Source organism: Artemia franciscana, chromosome 18 (genome assembly GCF_032884065.1).
Source record: "Artemia franciscana chromosome 18, ASM3288406v1, whole genome shotgun sequence".
In the NCBI taxonomy this organism is placed as follows: domain Eukaryota; kingdom Metazoa; phylum Arthropoda; class Branchiopoda; order Anostraca; family Artemiidae; genus Artemia; species Artemia franciscana.
The window spans coordinates 22581490-22603943 of NC_088880.1; the positions used below are offsets into that span (position 1 = coordinate 22581490).

At 35.1% G+C, this 22454-nt stretch overlaps 1 protein-coding gene across 1 annotated transcript in view; it reads left to right on the forward strand.

Moving 5' to 3' along the window:
- Window positions 1-22454, forward strand: part of LOC136038759 (uncharacterized) — a 122677-nt gene that overhangs the window by 98166 nt on the left and 2057 nt on the right. Inside the window, exons 3-5 of the mRNA XM_065722129.1 lie at window positions 4419-4647; window positions 9861-9984; window positions 20640-20809. Coding sequence (XP_065578201.1) covers window positions 4419-4647; window positions 9861-9984; window positions 20640-20809 — 523 coding nt within the window. The remainder of the gene's footprint in view (window positions 1-4418; window positions 4648-9860; window positions 9985-20639; window positions 20810-22454) is intronic.

The following is a 22454-nucleotide window of genomic DNA, read 5'->3' on the forward strand; positions in this document are numbered from 1 at the left end:
TTGATCCGTTGACTTTAGGAAAAAATGAGCGTGGGAGGGGGCCTAGATGCCCTCCAATTTTTTTGGTCACTTAAAAAGGGCACTAGAACTTTTCATTTCCGTTAGAATGAGCCGTCTTGTGACATTCTAGGACCACTTGGTCGATACGATGACCCCTGGGAAAAAAAAAGAAAAAAAAAACAAACAAACAAATAAATAAACACGCACCCGTGATTTGTCTTCTGGCAAAAAATACAAAATTCCACATTTTTGTAGATAAGAGCTTAAAACTTCTACAGTAGGGTTCTCTGAGACGCTGAATCTGATGGTGTCATTTTCGTTAAGATCCTACGACTTTTAAGGGGTGTTTCACCCTATTTTCCTAAATAAGGCAACTTTTCTCAGGCTCGTAACTTTTGATGGGTAAGACTAAACTTGATGAAACTTATATATTTAAAATCAGCATTAAAATGCGATTCTTTTGATGTAGCTATTGCTATCAAAATTCAATTTTTTAGAGTTTTGGTTACTATTGAGCCGGATCGCTCCTTACTACAGTTCGTTACCACGAACTGTTTGATATAATGAGAAATCGAAAGTTTTAAAGGCGGTATAATTGCATAAATGCTAATTTGGCACGTATTGGGAGGTGTACTGGATCACTGTTTTACATTTGTTGTTTGTTTCTTTTATTGGTTAGCTTCCTGTATGATCTATCCGATTGAATAATGAATCTATGCGCCAGTGTTGTGCCAAGTACTTCTTTTTTTTACTTAAGTACAAGTACCAAGTACTCAGAGAAATTTTTACTTAAGTACAAGCATTAAGTACTTCTCTAAACATCTACTTAAGTAATAAGTAGTTTTGAAAAAGTACTGCAGTACTTAAGTACTCAAGTATCCCGATTTTACTTCAGAAGTACTCAAGTATTAATGTTTTACTTACAGTAAATATCACGCAAAACACTTCTTTAATATGCGTTTCCTTTCCAAGTAGACAAGATAAGCAAGGTTCTGCCGAGAAATCGACCGCTTTTCAGAAAAACCGATAGTTTTCATGAAAAAAATCAATTGGTTTCATGAAAATCGAATTTTACTTCAGTTCAAATATTAAAAGAAAATAATTTACCAAGAACATTCATTACAGCTTCATCATAACTTAACTTAATTTCTTAGTTGCTCCTTTCAACAGCAGAAGCTTTTCAAACATACCATCTCCGAGCATGTTTCTTTTTGGAGTAAAAATTCCAACACCTACCGAAAAAAGTCGTTCTGCAGATGCAGATGAAGGAATGATACAGTTGCACTTCCTGAAAACTTTCATTACCCTTGGGTACACTTTGAGCACAGATAGTTTCTTTCGCCTCTCATTCAAATATGATAAAACCTCCACCTTCACAGAATTGGTTTCACGGCCACGGTTGCCAGAACCATCAGGAGTTGTTTCTTTATCACTAAGATAAGGGTATTCATCTCCAGACACTAAGGTTTCCAACTGTTTGGTTAACCAAACTCTTGGAAAACTAAATGTTCTATCACTATCTTAGCTCTTTGACTATCTACCTTGGTTCTACTGCCCTAGCAATGTCGCATGGACGGATAATGGATAGACACATATATTAACAAATGAACTAACGACATCTTTATATAATCCTAATCTGGGGGGATTAATGTCAGGTTTGCTTCTCACTCAATCCGACTATCTGTCTTGGCTTTTTTTTTACAATTAGCCATGACTTGTTTCTCACAACTATTCCATTTTAATTCAAAATCAACGAGAATGAGAAGAACGGGAGGCAAACAAGCGTCTAAAGTCAAAATGGGGCCATTCTGCGATGAGTATCAGGCAAGGCCATTGATTCAATTTATAAACTTAGACATTTGCACTATTAAAAAAGTTAATTTAATGTTAGCTGAACAGCAAGTTGACATAAATTTGCTAGGGGAATAAGCGTCCAAAGCCTACAAGGGTATCCTATCTGCCTTGAAAGTTATGCAAGTGAACCCAATTATCAGCTAATACAATTGGGCTTACAAAGACTGATCTGTCTGTGCTTGTGTCTTGGGTTTGACTAGGCTTTTTCACAAGCTCAGGTAGTTTTACAAACAAAAATGCACAGATAGTCAGTAAAATGGTATTATCCGTGAATAGGCAGCCAAGGAAAGAAAAAAAGCAAAAATTTTCATTGATTAAAATTAAAAATTTGCAACCGGAACCCCTGCCGATAATCCATAGACCTTATATGAGGGGATTACTATAGATACTGCACCATCCTTATGAATTTTCCCTCTATCACAAAAGACCTTTCGTTCAATATACATGGTAGTTCTGTCATGATAACGTCCTTTTTTGGAATTTCGCGCCGGGCCGGGAGCCGCTGTTCTCAAAGACTAAAATCTATTCATCCGCTAACATATAGGCAGCTCAATTCGTCGCATCAGCCCTGCGTTATGCCGGTATAATTGTTCTGTGCCATGAAGAAAGTACTTGAGTACTTAAGTACCCTTAACTACTTCGATTTTTTACTTAAGTATAAGTATTAAGTACTTTAGAAATTTTTTACTTAAGTAGAGTACAAGTACTCAGATTTTTTACTTAAGTACTTTTACTTAAGTATTTCCCAACACTGCTATGCGCTATATCGTGGAAAATCAATAGATTTAGAAAAAGAGTCGAAATTCCTTAAAAAATCCAGAAGACTTGTAATAATCCCCAAAACCCTAAATGGAAAAAGTTTGCCCCTACTAGATTTCAAAAGTCCTTATTATAGGGAGGAATTATCTAGAATGGAAACATTGAGTTGGAGAGACATACCCCAAATATTGAATTAGGAGAACAGTAAAACTAAAGTCAATGTATCAGTATCCGGATTGCGCCTCTTTGGATATTAGGTTGTGACAGTTGCTTTCTAATTTTGGCACCCAAGAAATTTGAAGTACCTTAACGATGGGATACTAGTTGCTAATTTTGGCACCCAAGAAATTTGAAGTACCTTAACGATGGGATACTAGTTGCTAATTTTGGCACCCAAGAAATTTGAAGTACCTTAACGATGGGATACTAGTTGCTAATTTTGGCACCCAAGAAATTTGAAGTACCTTAACGATGGGATACTAGTTGCTAATTTTGGCACCCAAGAAATTTGAAGTACCTTAACGATGGGATACTAGTTGCTAATTTTGGCACCCAAGAAATTTGAAGTACCTTAACGATGGGATACTAGTTGCTAATTTTGGCACCCAAGAAATTTGAAGTACCCTGACGATGGGATACTAGTTGCTAATTTTGGCACCCAAGAAATTTGAAGTACCTTAACGATGGGATACTAGTTGCTAATTTTGGCACCCAAGAAATTTGAAGTACCTTAACGATGGGATACTAGTTGCTAATTTTGGTACTCGAGAAATAAACATTATAACTTATGTATCATAATAGTTCATTTCAAGCAAAGCTTCTCGGGCCTAGTAACCACTTTACTTTTGTAATAGTTTTTCTTTTAATGTTAATAAATTGATTGATTGATTGAATAGTTTATATAGCGGGTATCATTACTTTGAAAAGCCTTTTACTAGGAAAAAAGTAATCAGTGGTATAGATGGAAGAAGACAGAGGACGAATATTGTTTATGTACTACCTCATCCCCATTCTTAAGACCAAAAGTGGAAAGTCATAAGAATGAACCATATTTGTCTGCTACAAATACCCCTTATTTCATTCATAAACTGCAGTAAACAAATTATTGAATGCCTCACTCCTCGGTATAGTCAACCAGTTGGGAGGGTGAATGGAGGGGGCTGATAATTTTACCCCCTAAATCTTGAAGAATATCTTATCTGTGTCTTAATTTTAAGTGAATTTAAACAAAACGATAGAGCCTCTCCCCCTCCTGAACCTAGATTTCGAGAAAAAAACTTGTGTGTCTTCACTAAAAAACAAATAAATTCATCTCTGGACTGCATTTTTGAGAATCGGTGCCACTGATCGCGACCAAATAAAAAAAATACTATTAAAACTGATATCCAATGCTATACCCACTTTAGATGCCTTGGGGTACCAAAAACTGTCCCGGCATGCTACTGTCCCGGTTTTAGGTCCCAAAGAGCACCTACCGGAGTGCCAAAGACCCGATAATAAAAGGAAGAATGGTTATAACATAAGGAAGTTGAGGAAGATAAGTATCTACCAGAATAGTTTAAAAAAAAACTTAAAAGCGCATAAAAAATGGTTTATATTCATTTTTGTTACGTTTTTAAGAGTCCAACCCCCTGGATACGGCCTTGGTTCTGTCCACAGGAATCTAAACCATCTTTGGCGTGTCGGCATAATTTTACTGGCATTTGAACTCAAAGATATAAAGTCTGTTCAAAAAAGGGGAAAAATTGAGTAGAACTTTGCTAGGTGCTAATTACTCCTCATTATATTACTTTTAACATTTATAGTTGCCACATGATACTACAGGAGAAGTACAAGTGCTTGAAACAGCCGATCCTCAGCTCGTGGTGCTGTTACATTTCATGTCTCCCCTTTTAGCAATTCAACCGGTTTTCGAATCACCCCTCTCAAGGCCTGCTGTGATACAGAAAAATCTTGCTCAAGAACTTTTAGCTGAAGTGCTGAAAGATAGACCAGGTGCTCATGGTATGCTGTTAGTTAGTATTGAACATAACGGTAAGGTTTCCTTTTTTTTTAGACTAATAATATTTTTTTGGGAGAATAGCAAGAATTAAGGGGAACAAAAGTTGATGCAGAACATAAAACCTGTGTTCTTATGTTCTTGATTCACCTGGAATAAATTTTGTAATATTTGGTTGGCAAACGACTAAAGAAAACCAAAAGAATGACAACTATTATGAAAAATATGAGATATTATAAGATAAATTGTAAAATATTGAAATTTTGGGTGGGGCATTACTCCCATAATACGTGCAGTAGTAGTTACAACTTAGGAAAGAGTAAGCCTCGATCCTTAGTATTCTAAATTAAAAAATTGCGCTTCAAAAGAAACTATGATGCTTGTAAAATTACTTAAGGTGATAAACTATTCTAGGGAGCTAAAGAAAAAGGCATGGAACAAAACAGCATTGCTCGAATTAAATTGCAAACAGAATGTGCAAAAGCAAATTTGCGATTAAAAGACAAAGCTAAATTACAATGGAATAAAGGAACGTGTTAGTTTACCGTGTATGAGTTTTTGATTGACAAACGGGAAGGAGAAATTATTATATAGTATATATGACAAATGAAAAATTACACAAGTTGACAAATGACTTTGAAATGCTAAAGAAAATGGCATGGAACAAGAAACAGTAACAAATCACATTAAATTGCAAACGAAAATGTGCTATTATGAAAATATGTAAATTATGTACATATTTATGTACATAATTTTTCCCTAAGGGTGGCCGCATAATTTTTAGTTTTTATGGCACATGCAAAATTACAAACGATGGCAAATGACACCAAACTGCTAAAGAAAAAGGCATGGAAAAAAAAACTAGCAAAAGTTACATTGATTGCAAAAAGAAATACTGCATAACGAAATCTACGGCTAGATGATAAATCGAAATTGTAATGGAATGATGGAACGGTTTAGTTTAGCATGTGAGAGTCTCTGAGGGATGAACAGGGTGGGGGAGTTAATTTTATCTTGAGAACGCCCGACTATCCTCGAATGACCTTACTCTCACTTTTTATCATTTCACCTAATTATGCTAATGCGCAATTACAAAATCAAATATTGGTTTATCAAAACACTATCAATTAAAAGCTTAATAAACTGTTTAATGTATTTTAGTTTTAATGTTTGAGTGTAAGAAGCAAAGCATCTCTAATGAATAACATTTGTTACAATATTTTAGAAGCATACAAAGATAAAATTTTCCTCATTTATTAGCCTAGTTATTCTTGACAGGAAACAAATTCCAGCAGTAGTTTCACAAGGATCAATAGAAGAATGCTGCAGTAACATCCAGCTAAAGGAACAAAGATATATTTTAAAAGATTAAAGAGAAATTTTACGCTCGAATAGAAACGACAAAATTAAGACTTTAAAATTCTAAGCGACAATGCAATGCAATTCTAAAAGTACAACAATGTATATTGGGAGCAAAAAGTTTCACGAGCTGTCTTAGAGTGCTTTGTTTTCAACAATAGCCAAACATGCCGTTAAGAACAAATGCAATCTTTTATAAAGACTCTTTGACACATTTGTATGAATAATTTATCTTTAAATCATCCATATTTATATATGCAATCTTTTATAAAGACTCTTTGACACATTTGTATGAATAATTTATCTTTAAATGATCCATATTTGTAATTTTCCCGCAAGTTTCTTTGTTACCAACACAAATTCGTAAAGAAAAAATACACTATGCGTTGCATTGCGTTAGCATAAATAAAGCAGCATAAAAATGTATCTAATATCCAGTAATAGTATTTTGTGTAGTCTAGGCTCAAATCAGAAGTAATTATTCTTGTTCTTTGTTTAATTAATGATCAATTCCTTATAGAATTCCATATGGGCTTTCTTCTACTATATAGATAGATAGATATTCTATTTCGTGATTAAAACAAAAACAGGTATTTCACAAAAAAAAACATATACACACTACACAAAAAAAAAGAAAAAAAAAGAATAAACGCTACCTAAAACAAAACATAAACACTAACTAAAAGTGAAGTCTCTTCGTACGGGATAACAATCTGTTCACAATAGTCCGGGCTGTATTATTTCTAATTATCAGCGATAAAGGAAACGGCACACTTATTCCATATTCACTTAATTCGAACTCCATTACTATACGTGCTCTACAATAAACAGGGCTCGTTTAAGGATTTACGGTCTATATGAAAGGGTTGAGATGCACTAAAATCTTTTAGGGAAGGACCCAAAATTTTCCAATAATTTGGTTGGTATTAAACAAAATATAAACACTAACTAAAAGTGAAGTCTCTTCGTACGGGATAACAGTCTGTTCACAATAGTCCGGGCTGTATTATTTCTAATTATCAGCGATAAAGGAAACGGCACACTTATTCCATATTCACTTAATTCGAACTCCATTACTATACGTGCTCTACAATAAACAGGGCTCGTTTAAGGATTTACGGTCTATATGAAAGGGTTGAGATGCTTAAAAATCATTTAGGGAAGGACCCAAAAATTTCCAATAATTTGGTTGGTATAAAACAAAACATAAAAACTAACTAAAAGTCAAGTCTCTTCGTACGGAATAAAAATCTGTTCACAATAGTCCGGACTCAGTTATTAGATGGGCTGAATAGCTAATTCCAGTCAAATTAGGACTCAAAACCTTAGGCCAATTTTGAGGTTGACCGTTTTTTCCGTATCTTAACATACTTGATTCCAACGCTCTGAAATCCATTGGAAGCACTCCTGCAAGAGCGGTTACCACAGATTGTTAAAGATTTAGAGAAATTGTTAAAATATTTAGAAATTATGATCATAGAAGACCCTGTGCCGACCGTAGCATTCGGTGAATTTTTTTTTCTCTCAGTGCAGAGATCCAAATAGGACACGTGTATAAAATATGGCTTCCGATTGCTGATTTATATAGCATCCTCAACGTATGTAGATTCAGGTTCCAAGTACTCTCGGTAACTGTTAAAAGGCGATCAGAATATTTTTTTGCAGAGTTAATTCTATGTCTAACTTGGTCAGTCCATAATAATTTTCTATCGAGAATAACACCGAAATATTTAACTTTATTTTTAACCTCATATTATTTTATTTAACCTCAATTCCATTATATATTAGCTTTATAGTCGGAAGTTGATGCTGCCGTGAGAATAAAATTGCTTCTGTCGTGGACTTGTCAAACACAACCTTATTATCTACTGACCAAGTTTGGATATACGAAAATAACCCCCAAAAATGACAAGTAAAATGAAAAATGACAAGGATTCTAAAGTTGCTATTTTACTTGATGTGATAATCACACAAACATCATCAGCGTATGCCTGAATTTTTACATTAGGGATATTTAGTTCTAGAAGATAATTTACATTAATCGACCTCTTCTACTATATAAAAATTTAAAATAAATTAAGATTAACTGTTAAACGTTTAAACAATCTTTCTTATGGTGCAAAACAACAAAAAATACAGTCGCTTGCGCGAACCAAGGGGATTTTGCCAGCAGTTTGTCAAACCAAACACCCAAAGCTTCTGCTTGAATCTTTCGGGATTACTGGCATCAGTAGAGTATAGTTGCAAAAGGTTAGGGAAGGGACTCGAAGAAATTTACCCCAGGGCATAGTTTTAGCTTTCGACGGCACTGACTAGCAGAGTCATAAAATTCACCCTAATCTGCATTGATTGCTTCCAAAAATGTACCTTGAGGCTTGAGTATTGAGCGTCTAGACTAGAATAAACAGGAGGGGTACTTGAATTCTAAATGTATAATTTGGACTTTGCTAGTTCTAGATGTTCTTGTTTTTGCTGGGTTATTTGTTAAATCTGTGTTGGTCTTTCAAGGTCGTATCCAGGATTTTCACTCAATTACAACAACAAAAACGAAAAACGAATTAAAAATTTGTTCACATGCACTTTTATTGCTTTTTTACGAGTCGGGCAATTTATCTTTTTTTGGGTTGGGGGTGGGGGTCTATCAAGAATGCAATATAGTGCATGTTGTAGCCAACGCATCCGAAGGTATCAGTTTGAACGTAAAATTAAATGGGCTGCACACCATTAGAGTCAGCGCAGTAGCACTGCCTATGTAAAGAGCAATGTGGCTCCCAGATAAAATTTATTTGGCTTGTTGAAGGGGTACCTGAAGTAGTTTGAGAGATGAAGCATTTTGAATCCATGTGTCATTCGATCATAAAATAAATGTTTCAGCACTATTTTCAAGGGCCAACAAGGATGGGAAAGTGCTGCCGCAATCCCGCGCATGTTTTGCCCCGGATAAAAATTTGAACATATTGAAAGTGGCTTTAATGTTATTAGATTTGAAATGAAATTTTTTAAGCACGTAAAGGACAAAGTTGGAGCTACAGACCCTCTAGCGTTACCAAATCTATGTCAAGTTTAGAAATTAAGGTTATTATTTTGTTTAAATCGGAATTATACAAGAGCTTTCACACTGTGTGACTGTGCGACTGAAATGGGCCCATGGCTATACCACCCACCCACCCTCCTACTCCTTATCAGCTAAATTCTTAAAATTAAGGAAGGCTTTGCTTTATCCGACCATGCAATGACTTAATTTATATGATCTAAGGACCTGAAGACTAAAGTGGATCAAAATCCATTGTATGCACACCATTCACTCCCCCAAAAAAAATTAATGAAAAAGTGGAAACCTATGGACTCTAGTCTCAAGGAGCTTAGAAGAGGCCACCAGCTATACGGCTATGCAGGTAGTCTCAGACAGCACTTTCTCCGTGCTAGGCATCTATTGTTAGGTTCAAATTGAAATTAGCCTACTCTTTGTGTCGTTTCTGCAAAAGTCGGGCCTCGCATCAGAATTGTAAATGAGAACTTCAAAGAAAAAGTGTCAGCTATAGCTTATCACACTGATCCAAATAATCATCTATTAAGTATAAAAAGTGACACCTTGTTCACCACCCTATTCTCAAGAAGCCTAAAAAGAACCAGAGCTTTAACTATTGTATTAATAACCTCAAAGTCTACCCCTCCTCCTCCTTTTTGCGTCTGCCAGCATTCGTCAAGAATCGGTTGATGAATGCTAATCCTAGTCTTGTAGTACTTAGTAATTAATGTCAGCCTTAGCCTGTTAAATCCTTTACTCTCACTCACTCACTCACTCTCTCTCTCTCTCTCTCTCTCTCTCTCTCTCTCTCCCTTTATCTACTCTTTCGAAGATAGTTCATTCAGCTAATTTTTTTTCCAGCTGAATATCCATACATAAACTATGGTGTTGCGAATAGACAACTCACGGTTGCAGAAGAATTTCAGCAAACTGCACGGCTCGCAGCACTAGAAAAATTTAATCCTTCTCTGCTACAGTACTTTAGGTTAGCGGTTTGATTTTATAGCTTATTAGGGAATGTTTGATTTATCCGGTAATAGAATTTCAGAGAAATAAACATGGATATAATAATCAAATGTAATTTTGATTTGCAATCAATTCTGGAATCCTTATGAAGATCTAGCTCTAAATGAAATAACAAGTGTGTCCAAACATAAATCAGATTCACGAAAACACATTGGGAGTCTGAAAAACCTTTTCTTGTGGGTGTTTAGCTAATAGAAACTTTTCTCGCGTATGATACTCCAGAACTGCAATTTGCCACGATTCACAAAATAAGCGGGGTAAGGCTTAATTAAGTAAAACAAAAAAGAAAAGATATTCGATTTTTAAAACTATCTTTCCTTTAAATTTGAACTTAATTTAGTTTTTGATTTTGAACTTGAAGCAGTATATTTGCACAATTATATACCACAATATGTATGCTTCAATTTTTGTAAAGTAATTGAACAAAAAAAATTCCCTAAAAAGAAGTTTTTCAATGAAAACTAAAAAGCCATATTAAGCTTAAGACCAGCGGAAATAAAATCCTATAGTAACTCAAACCCAGATCAACCAGAAATTACTATTAAAGAAGAAATGAAACCTAAAGTGAGCAGAAATTATAATAAGTGTCATATCAAACTTAGAGACAACAGATACTGATATAGATAAATAATTGGATTTCCAAAGTTTCTATCGAAAATTAATGTGTGGGGGGCAAAATGTACTTTTAAAAATCTAGGGATCTTTTAGATTTGTTGTTTCTCAATTTTTTATTCTATAGAAATACAAAAAATGATAATTTTCAATGAATACACTCAAAAAAAATTCCTTTCAAATTCTAGGGTGAGGTTAAAACAAATATATGTAAGATTATAGATTAAGAGCACTTGTTGACTGTGGAAATTAAATGACTTAGGCTTGCATCCAGAGTCTCTGGGGAGATATTTGAAGTGCCTATCCCCTTACTCCTTCTCCTCAAATGGGCACTCACCGTTATTCGCCTTTTACAATATTTGTTCAATATTGAGAATCAGATCCACTAGATCTAGGCGCAACGAAAGTTCTTTGAGTTTCAGACCATTACTCAATCCTGATTTTTAAGGTATTAAAAGTTTGTTAATCTGTTCTCTTAAAAAAAAAAAAAAATTGGGGGGGGGGGGCATTGACATTGCTTTAAACTATACTGAAATGAAAGGAATTGTTTTTCCAAAAGCTAGATCCAATAAAAAGAGATTAAAAACACAAAACTAAGATAATATAATTTTTATCAAAATTTCGATGCAGGCTTAGGTTTGACCTGTCATTTATTCAATCGTCCAAGCCCTAGAAATAAGAAATGGGTAGCAATAGTAACTTGTCAACTCCTTCTCAATGTATATCCTAGACTTTAGATTAGGAACATGTCATTCACCTAGCTCAACCACTTTCCAAAGTAACAAAAAAGAACCTTATCTAGGGATTTACCAAAATTTGGAGGGTACACAGCACCCCTGACCGTTTTTTTCTATTTTCCCTATCATTTGCATGTTTTTCTTTATTTTTAGATTTTGTGTATTTTACCTCCCTCATAACCCCATCCCCATAAGCCCCTGTAGAAATAAACTCTTTTGAACTCCGTATCAAGCAGTTCGTGGTAACGAACTGTAGTAAGGAGCGACCCGGCTCAATAATAACCGAAACTCTAAAAAATGGAATTTTGATACCAATAATTACATTAAAAAAATCGCATTTTAATGCTGATTTTAAATATATAACTTTCACCAAGATTAGTCTTACCCATCAAAAGTTACGAGCCTGAGAAAATTTGCCTCATTTTAGAAAATAGGGAAAAACATCCCCTAAAAGCCATACAATCTTAACGAAAATCACACCATCAGATTCAGCGTATCAGGGAACCTTATTGTAGAAGTTTCGTGCTCCTATCTACAAAAATGTGGAATTTCGCATTTTTTGCCAGAAGACAAATCACGGATGCGTGTTTATTTGTTTTTCTTTTGTTTTTCTTTTTTCCAGGGGTGATCTTATCGATCCAGTGGTCCTAGAATGTCGTGAGAGGGCTAATTCTAACGGAAATTAAAAGTTCTAGTGCCCTTTTTAAGTGACCAAAAAATTGGAGGGTACCTAGCCCCCCTCCCAAGCTCATTTTTTCCCCAAAGTCACCGAATCAAAATTCTGAGATACCCATTTTATTCACCATAGTCGAAAAACCTAATAACTATGTCTTTGGGGACGACTTACTCCCCCGCAGTCCTCGTGAGAGGGGTTGCAAGTTACAAATTTTGACCTGTGTTTACATATAGTAATGGTTACTGGGAAGTGTACAGACGTTTTCAGGGGATTTTTTTGGTTTGGGAGGGAGAGTTGAGGTGGGGGGGGTACGTGGGAGGATATTTCCATGGATGAACTTTCCATGGGGCAAGAGAATTTCAAGGTATCCTTCACAGATATACTGCCATGTTTGGATCTGTGTGACGAAACAGTCCGTCAACCTTGTCACCAACGATATGAATTTCACTCGTTGTTTCTGGTATCCCTTTCAACATGGCTTTAAGCAACTGAATGGCATAGATTACGACGGTTTCTTGTTCAGCTGACCTGGTGGCCTTTGGCGAACCAGGGGCGTGAATTCGATAACAAATGCTTCACGCCCTTAAAAGCAACGTTCCTCTTCGAGACTCGGGTTTTCAGGCAATTCACGCAAGCCACTGGCCTCTCTCAGAAAGTCCGTACACTTCTTAATAACTATTAATATATGTAAGCACTGGTCAAAGTTTGTAACTTGTAGCCCCTCCCAAGAGGACTGTGGGGGAGTAAGTCGTCCTTAAAGACATAGTTAGAATGTTTTTCGACTACGCTGAATAAAAGTTTGTAACTTGCAGCCCCTCCCCCAGGGACTGTGGAGGAGTAAGTCATCCCCAAAGACATAGTTATTAAGGTTTTCGACTATGCGGAACAAAATGGCTATCTCAAAATTTTGATCCGTTGACTTAAGGAAAAAATGAGCGTGGGAGGGGGCCTAGGTGCCCTCAGATTTTTTTGGTCACTAAAAAGGGCACTAGAACTTTTCATTTCCGTTGGAATGAGCCCTCTCGCAACATTCGAGGACCACTGGGTCGATACGATCACCCCTGGGAAAAAAAAAACAAAAAACAACCCAAACAAATAAACACGCATCCGTGATCTGTCTTCTGGTAAAAAATACAAAATTCCAATATTCACAGTGATACAATATTCACAGTGAGATGAGATTTTAGAAATGAGAAGTTAATCGAAGACAACACCAATGATTCAGACAAAGAGCTCCATGAAAAACAGTTCTGAAATGTTATGCCAACGTCATCCTTTGCTTCGAAGCTAATATAAGAAAAAGAAAGAAAAAAATCATATTTGCAAAATAAAAGTTTATACCGTCTTGTTTGAGAGTTCATACTGCGAACACCTTTTTTGGATATAATCATTAATACAGCAAGACAATTGTGATTCTCTCGCTGGTCATTCAAGGTGTTAGCATCTCGCTTAAGTCAACCATGCAAAACCTGTTTTTGGCCTAAGATTATTGTTGATAGCAAGGAATGATCTAAGGTGATCCTAACTAGATCGTAATTATTGATTTATTTTTTATTATTGATTTATTTAATGACGGCGAGCGTCAGCAGAAAGGATTTTGAGGACTTTGAAGTTAACATTAATGCTAAGCTGATGAAACTTGATATAATTTTGGCAAACCAAAACGAATTGTCACTGAAGTTTGTGAGTTTGAAAGCTGATATTGAAGTAATAAAATCGGATGGAATAGAACGTGGCAATAGGATTCGTGAACTCGAAAGTCAACTAAATGCTCATAAAGCTTCCTGCGAATTACTATCGAAAGAACTATTGCTAATTGACTTAAAAAACAGAAGAAAAAAACTCATCATTCATGGTCTACGAAACGAAAAGGGTAACCAAACCCTGGAATCTAACATGAAATCATGGATCAGTGATACTTTGGGAATTTCTAGCCCTATTACAATTGACACTTTGTACAGACTGGGGTCTAAAACAAGCAATAACATTTCCACTAGGCGGGCTCATCGAAAACTGAGACGTTAAAACCAGTTTTTCTTTCCCTTAGCAACGACAAAGATGTGCAAATAATTATGTGTAATGTGGGGAAGCTTAAAGGGTCCAGAGCTCGCGTTGTGTCTGATCTTCCTCCCAAACTTAACGATATCAGGAACAGCCTCCTTGCTAAGGATAAAGGTCTGCGCGAAGCTGGAAAATGTGAGTCCTCCAAGATCAAACAAAAGGGAGCGGATCTATGGTTAGAAGTATGTCACCTGAACTCTGAAAAGTGGATAAAATACGATGACCATCATGAAGCTTAACAGTTATCAGTGAACTGTAGTGAATATTATAATGATTATTTAAAATGACTATTATTCCTGAAGTGACAACAGTTGAAAGTTCTTCTTTTTTCTTTTCTTTTTTTTATGGGGTTTTGTCGAGATAAGTGATGATTTTTGCTGTTAGTATGGGTGATATTTTAATTTGTAGAGAAATATATATATATATATATATATATATATATATATATATATATATATATATATATATATATATATATATATATATATATATATATATATATATATATATATATATATATATATATATATATATATATATATATATATATATATATATATATATATATATATATATATATATATATATATTGTTTTTTTTTCTGGTCGTCATCATGGTTTGCTTAAAAATCAAATACGATCTAGCCGTAATAATCATGGTCCTTTTTGTCGTTTGTTGTCTTCTCTTTTGTTCTTTTTGTCTTTTATTGTAGATGTAGATCAGGTTCTTAAGTGTACAACTCTATTTTATTGCATTCAGTTACTAATTTTCCCTTTTCTTCCTTTTTGTCTGCCCCTCTTGGGGGCGCGTCCAGCGTTTATTTATCTACTAATTAATGTCTAAATTTACAAATGTTAGGAATAGGCTTGATAGGCTAGAGGCGGATCCGCTTGACCTTAAACAAATTCTAGCGAATGATTTAGTGAAAGAAGACTTTGGTAATATGGACGAATCTGTGGCGGCTCTCCCCAAAAATAAATATATTAACAATAATGATATAGATCATGTAGCTACTCCAGGTTCATTTCGGTCAATATTCTGGAATTGTCGGGGTCTTATGAGTAAAATGGATTTTCTATCAGCGTTTCTTCCCAGTCATGATATTTTGTTGATTGGGGTATGTGAAACATTTCTTAGTGATAATCTTTCTTCTTCAGTCCAAATTCAGGGTTATAATTTTTTTGAAAAATCACGAGTATCAAAAATAAAGGAGGAATCGGGTGTTACGTACGTAATGACATTCATTCGCGAAAAATAACAGATTTTGATGACTTATATGAGGAAATGAAACTTGAGTTTTTAATTTTACAATTGAAAATACATAATGAGAATGTTGCCTGTTGTGTTTGTTATAAGCAACCTCATGTATCACCCTCTTCTTTTTCGTCATCACTCAATACCCTCATGAAGCTAATATCATGCAAGTACAGAAGGGTAATTTTGATTGGAGACTTCAACATCAATTGGATGTATGATTCACATAAGACAACAGATAAAGGAATGAATGAGTGTAGACTTCAGCAATGCGATAGATTTTCTATCGATGTGCCTATCGCATTGTTTATTGCCACTTTGTAGCATCACCTACAAGAGTAACTGCAACGTCAGCATCACTGATTGACAATATTATGACGAATTTCGAGACTAATCTAATAAGGATAGTGTTAGTGGACTCTTCGGATCATTTCGTGTTGTTTTCTGAATTAAAAAGTGAGCTTAAACCGAATAAAAAACAATTTTCCAAAAAGTCACGGTTACTCAATAAAAATACGCTACGACTATTAAAAGAAAGATTAAGTATTATGATTGATAATGGACCTTTCGAATCTGAGGATGTGAACCACGTCATGGATTTATTTTTAAAGCAGTTTAAGGAAATATTAGATGAAACATGCCCGGTGAAAAAGATTGGTCTGAGACGTTATCAATCTCCTAATAAGCTGTGGATAACCGAAGGCATGCTACGATCTATAAAGTTTAAAAATCAGTTATTCAGGAGGCAACTTAACTGTCCATCTGATGGAATATTTCTGAATTTAAAAGGTATAAAAGTCAATTGTCAAAAATTCTTCGTTTGGAAAAAAGGAATTATTATGAATGAGAGTTTGAGAAAGTTCGTTTCTCTCCGAAAAAGACTTTGTTCCTAATTAACAAATGCCTTAGGAAAAGGAAGGACCAAAGTTTTCCAGATAAAATGTGCATGCCTGAAAATCAAGTACGTCGGATAAGAAGGACTCCTTGACTCTAATCTATCATGGAAGTCTCATACATCTAATCTGCGGATGAAATTGGGAAGAAATATAGGTATAATGCGAATACTCAGGTCATCCCTTCCCTTTGAAGCAATTAGATCACTTTATTATGCACCTATTCATTCTCATTTAATGTTTTCATCACTTGTTTACCTTAACACATTTAGTTCTCATATTATGCCACTTCAGAGACAACAGAACAAAGCTTTGCGGGTCCTTAAGAGGTACCTGCCTTCCCCTAAATTATATCCAGCGAAGTCGTCAGCTGATTCTCTGTATTGCTTCCTTAATATTCTTCCTTTAAGACATTTTGTGACGGTTGAATCTATCCTCTTCAAACTGAAGTATGACCGTGGTTTGCTTCCCTCGTTTTTTCGTTCCTCGAACCTTTTCCCACTTAAAAGTATTGACCACGGACATCTAACTAGAAATTTCAATAAATTATATCAGCCAAAAATAATAAATGAAAGATCGAAATTTTTTCTTCGAAACTCGGTAATTCGGTATTGGAATATTTATACGTCTAAATTGGATACTTCAAAATCAATCAAAACAGCTAAACGAAACTTAAATTTATGTTGATTTATTGATAAAATTTTTTGTGATAAGTGAATTGTTGTTGGTTGGTGGGGGTCGCCTTTGGGATGTTAAGTTTGTTCCCATTTTATATGGTTTTTTATGATACTGGATCTAGGCATTCTCCAGGGTTCTTGGTATCTTTTATTTATTTTTATGTTTATTTCGCTGGACGCGTCAACGGGTGGTGCTGTTGACCGGGCAATTGACGGGGGAATATGTTTAATTACACTTGTTTCAATTGCATGTAGTGAAGTATGGATGTTGTATTTATTTAAAGAAGTTTTTTCCATCCCGTGCGTTACGAATTTGTCTTATTACGAATTTATCGTGCGTTTACGAATTTGGGCTCTGGACATTTTGTAACTTATTTTATTATTAAAATGAACCTGAACCTGCACCGCAAAAACTAGAATCCCACAATTTGTGTAACGGTTAACAAACGTTTGTAACAAGTGACATCTATTCTAGTTTCAAAAGGGATATGTTTACTAAGTTTAAATAAATGATTCTTTGCTCAAAACTTGCTAAATTTTCATAACGTGCCACCCTCATAAAAATAAAAGAAGGTTTTTCATCTTATGAATCTTAAAAAATCAATTGAACTTTTTCTTTGATAAAGCAAACAACAAGAAAAAAACAAATTACTGACATAATAAAACTCAAAAAGGAAGCAAAGAATGTTGATCTCGAATTGTATGACTTCTGTCAAAACAGATGATAGTATTTTCCATTTACTGTGGATACAGTCGTTAGGTCGTAATCAAGTCACTAGGGCAAGCCTCTTCTTAGAAGAATAAGGCTGAATTTAAAAGAGAGAGCCGCTGATAAAGAAAAGCCTTCAAGGTAGTTAAGAAGGAATTCAGACTTACCAAACAGATATACTAAACTAAATTTGGTATTACTGAACTAAATTGGGTATAAACATTTAATTCTAACCAAAGCTGTATAATCATTTCAAAGCAGATCGAATAAACATATCCTAAGCTTCACTACCATATACATGACTGAAAGAAAAATTTCTGAAATATTTTATAATTGAAGCTCAACTTTAGCTGATTTTATATGAATGTTGCTAAGGTCACTCTGTAACGTTTCATGACGTGAGGCCCGTGACTTTTCATGTGTTAGAAAACTTTAGATTGAAGGAACGTACCTAAAATGTCGCTGTTACTATGACAACCTTAAGTTGGGGAAAGTCTTAAATATACATACGAAAGTTATCGGTTTGGGCTTTTACTATGCCATCAGAGTAATAAATGCTAAAGTTGCTTTGACATAATTAAGATTTGTCAATTGTAGCACTTTTTTAGTATCATATATATAGTGTATTATACTACAGCACCTAAGAGACAATATTTACTGTCTCTTAATATGATTGAATAAAAATAAAAATAATTTTTTATCTGTAATCAAGGAACAACATTAAACCTTATACCGAATACAAGTTATTCCGTATATGAGGTGGGCTGCCCCCTCCTCAATCCATCGCTCTATATGGTAAAGTTTTTTAGTATTTTGAAGGGAGCTTCTCATATTAATTAAACGGCTTGTGTTTCACGAGTCATTCTTAACAATTTAGGGCAAAAAGTCAAACTGTAAGTTTTGAGGAGGGGACAACAACCCTCACATAAGGAATAATTTCTGTTCGTTTTAGTTTTTAAAGCTGCACCTTGCTTAAACATAAAAAAAACTTGTTGTTGCTTTTCTTTATGGGATATGGGATCGTTTTTCAAATAATGCCAAGAAATTCGGCTCCCTCACCATTAAAAATTCCCTCCTCCCATGATAAACTTCTCAATGGAAAGGCCCACCCACATGACGTAAACCCCCCGGACAATTCCATCCTCGCTGAAAATCGCCCGGAGAATTTCTTACGGACGATTCCGCTTACAAAATTCCCGTTATAATACTTTCATTTGAAAAAGAATTTTAGTACCTTTTTTTCAAACCACTCCAAATCCTCCCCTCTGTGGTATTTTCTTACAGAATCCAACCATCCTAGTGAAATGCCACTCTTGCGGACAATCTTCCCAGGGAGATTTCTTCCCGCGGAAATTCTTCCATGCAGAATTTCTCCCGTGGAAATTTTTCCCCCACGAAAAGATCCTCCGGACAATTCCAACCCCGCTGAAAATTTCTTTAGGGAAATCTCTATATGAAAATCTAAGTCGGCAAAGAGAAAGTAACACACACGAAAAGAATTTTGTATAGGAATTCTGGCAAATTTCCCCAATGTAACATTTCTCTTGGAAAGTTTGCCCCCTTAAACTTCCCTCTCCACGGAGAATTCTTTTATTGTAGCAGAGGATCCGTCTTCCCCGAAAAATGTCCGTGTACTTCCCGATAACAAATACTGTACATGAAGATGGGCGATTTGTAGCTTACAGCCAATTCCCCAGTGGCTCTGGGGGATCATATTATTCCCAAAGGCATAGTTATTTGACCTTTCAGCTATGCCGAACAAAATAGCTATTTTAAATTTTTAATTGGACGATTTCGGAGAGAACGTGTCGTGAGAGGGGAAAGTGTTACCATCCAATCTTTTTCGTCACTAAAAAATGACACTAGAACAATTAATTTCCACTCGAATGAGTCCTCTCCCAATATCCTAGGACCACTCTTTCGACACGATGACTCCTGGGAAAAACCAAGCTTCCATAACCTTTCTTCTGGCAAAAAATACAAAGATCCAACAATTTTGCATATGTGAGCTTAAAAACTTCAAAGTAGGGTTCTCTGATACGCTGAATCTGATGCTGCGTTTTCTGGATTTATTAGAAATTCCCCTTTTTTGAAAATCCAGCAAAATTTCTCAGACTTGTAGCTTTTGAAGTATGAAATTAAACTTTTAAAACTTTCAGTCAGTTAATTAAATAATGTCATTATTAACGACTTTAAAGACCAATGCACAAGGCTGTATCCAGGTGGGGGGGGGGGCTTAATGAATCCTAAACATTTGCAATTAGCATAAAAAGCCAATTCTTTTGATTTCAAAGAGTGCAAACTTTATATTCTAAGCTATTGATGTCAAATTCCGCTTACAGTTTGTTACCACAAACTGTTTGCCGAAGAATTAGTGACCCTTTGAAAATACTATCTTTTTAAACATAAACCTGTAGGGAATAAAAAAAAATAAATTCTTGTATCTATTTTTGTCAAATATTTTTCTGCCCTTCCTTGCTTTCGTATTTATGTCAAGAATTTGTTACGTTTAAATACCACCTTAAATTTTGCTCCTTTTCTTTCTTTGTTCCCTCAAAGAACTTCTCCGTCTATGTTTAGAACTAAAAAATGGCAACAAAACGCTGGCTCTTTTGCTAGTAGATATATAAAACAAAGTAGTTTTATTTATTTCTGTCTTTCCCTCAAGTGACTTGTGGCTAAATCTTTCAAGCCAGAAACATCAAGTTTTCTAGAACGAATTTGGATCCATGAGACTGAAAACTAGGCTGTAAGGATTTCCAAAAAAATTGCAAGGTGGAAATATGTCGTCATGATTAAATGGTATCTAAAAAATAAAATTGCACAAAAATTTTCATGTATTTTAATAAGAGAATGCACTAACAAAGTTCGTTTTTAGGAAAAAACATTATTAGTTTTTATTGCGTTCTTTTGCCCTCCCCCCTCCCTTCAAGTCCTTCTTTATCCAAATTTAGCTTGATTAATTACATTTATTAATGTTTATTTTTGTTTACAGTGAGCATTTAGTCGATTCTTACGAAGAATGTGCTACTATAGCACGGCCACCTATCCATCCTGCCTCTAGACAGCCTATAGCACCATCTACTGGCTATATTGTAAGTGTATACAAGGTTTTTGATGGAGATGATGGAGAGCGATTTGAAAGAAATTGGCTCTATTGGACTGGTAAGAAAAATTTAAATCCTAGCTTCTTAGCAAAAAGCAATGAGATATGTATATCAGTGTTTTAATTTCAGAAAACTTGGACATCTTACTGTAAGATCCGTCTAATAGTTCCTTAGAAAAACAAGACCAGGCTCTGTGTTTCGCTTAAATGGCACCAGAAAAAACTAACCCTACACAAATATCAATTGAAACTTTTCAAAAGAAAATGAGAAATAAGGTGGTGCCGTGGTATAGATCTTTTGCTTGGTGGTACGAGACCCAAAAATTAACCTCGGCTGCAGCAGGACGCCACAGAGCCTGGAATTTGACTCCTGCTATGAGATTTTGTGAAAGCCTCTTGCTTGTTCTAGACCTATATGAAAAATCTTAAATATTGTTATTTGAAGCTGATGAATCGCGAAGACTGCTGTGTTTTACACCCTTCATGGCTGCCTGAGTATGGGAATTGCCAATCGATTTCATTCTAATAAGTTATTCTGAAGAGTGTATGACAACTATTTCTTGTTTTGGAAACATCATAAAAGTATAAGCTTAGAAGTAAGCTTAAGAGGGCGGATGCAGTCAATAATACGGCAAAGTTGAAAAACAGAGAATAAAATATATATAGAAGCTGAAATAAAATCTTTCTTCAAGGAAACTAGATTAACCTTAACTGTTATGTGACTTTCATCAAAAATCTACGTCAAAATGATTGTCTGAGCTCTATTTTACTGTACAAGCTGTACTTACCTGGGTTTACCAAACTTTTCCAGACTTTGCCATTGAGGGAAAACTTTGTGATTAAAGGAAGCTTTGTCAGATTCCAGAATGTTACTGCATAGTATGCTAGTGAGCTGCAGTAGAAGTCTTTGGACTGTGAAAACATTTATACCACATTGACTAGAATTATTCTAGGGGATTCACACAGCATAGAGCCGATCAACGGTTTATGGGTAATGGACTGAGGAATGTTGGTAACATGAGGAGAGGCTGTATTTTTTCTGAAACCTCAAACTGGAGGTGACAAAGCTAAAGCCACAACGTAGGCTCATGGCAGAATAAAGATGAAATGGAAAAAAAAACTTTATTGTCCCTGCTATATTTTAGGCAGATGTATTAACTTTCAATTTATTGATGACTCAAAATTTATATAAAAAATTATGACTTGGTGCAATTCCAAACAAACCAGCACTAACAAATATAAGGGCAGATGAAGTGTTTGTACATTTTACAAGGCCTCAGAAGATGGAAAGGAGTTGAAATGCTTTGATGTAGGAATTTATTTTTGGACAGTTTATATGATGCAAGAAACATGACGATCTATAAAAAGAACCAAAAATTGTATCTCTTAGTTTAAGAGTATAAGGTCAGAGACAGCAATCAGATACAGAATGTGAAAGGTTGTGACATGGCATGGAGTCCCAAAAAGTCTAAAATTCCTTCTTTTTACTTCCAAGGAAAACGACCAAGAAAATAAAATCAGGATTGTCAAATAAAAATTGTTGGTTGAATGTGTACGTCACGTTAGTTCAGTTGGGAGTGTGGTCAATAATTAGCGCGCTGTTCTCTACTTTCTTTGTCTAAGTTCTGTCTCTGTGTAATCTGTTTCTGACCCCCTTTGGTCCCAGAGCAGATTCATCTCTCTCTGAAGTCCATAGGTTTACAG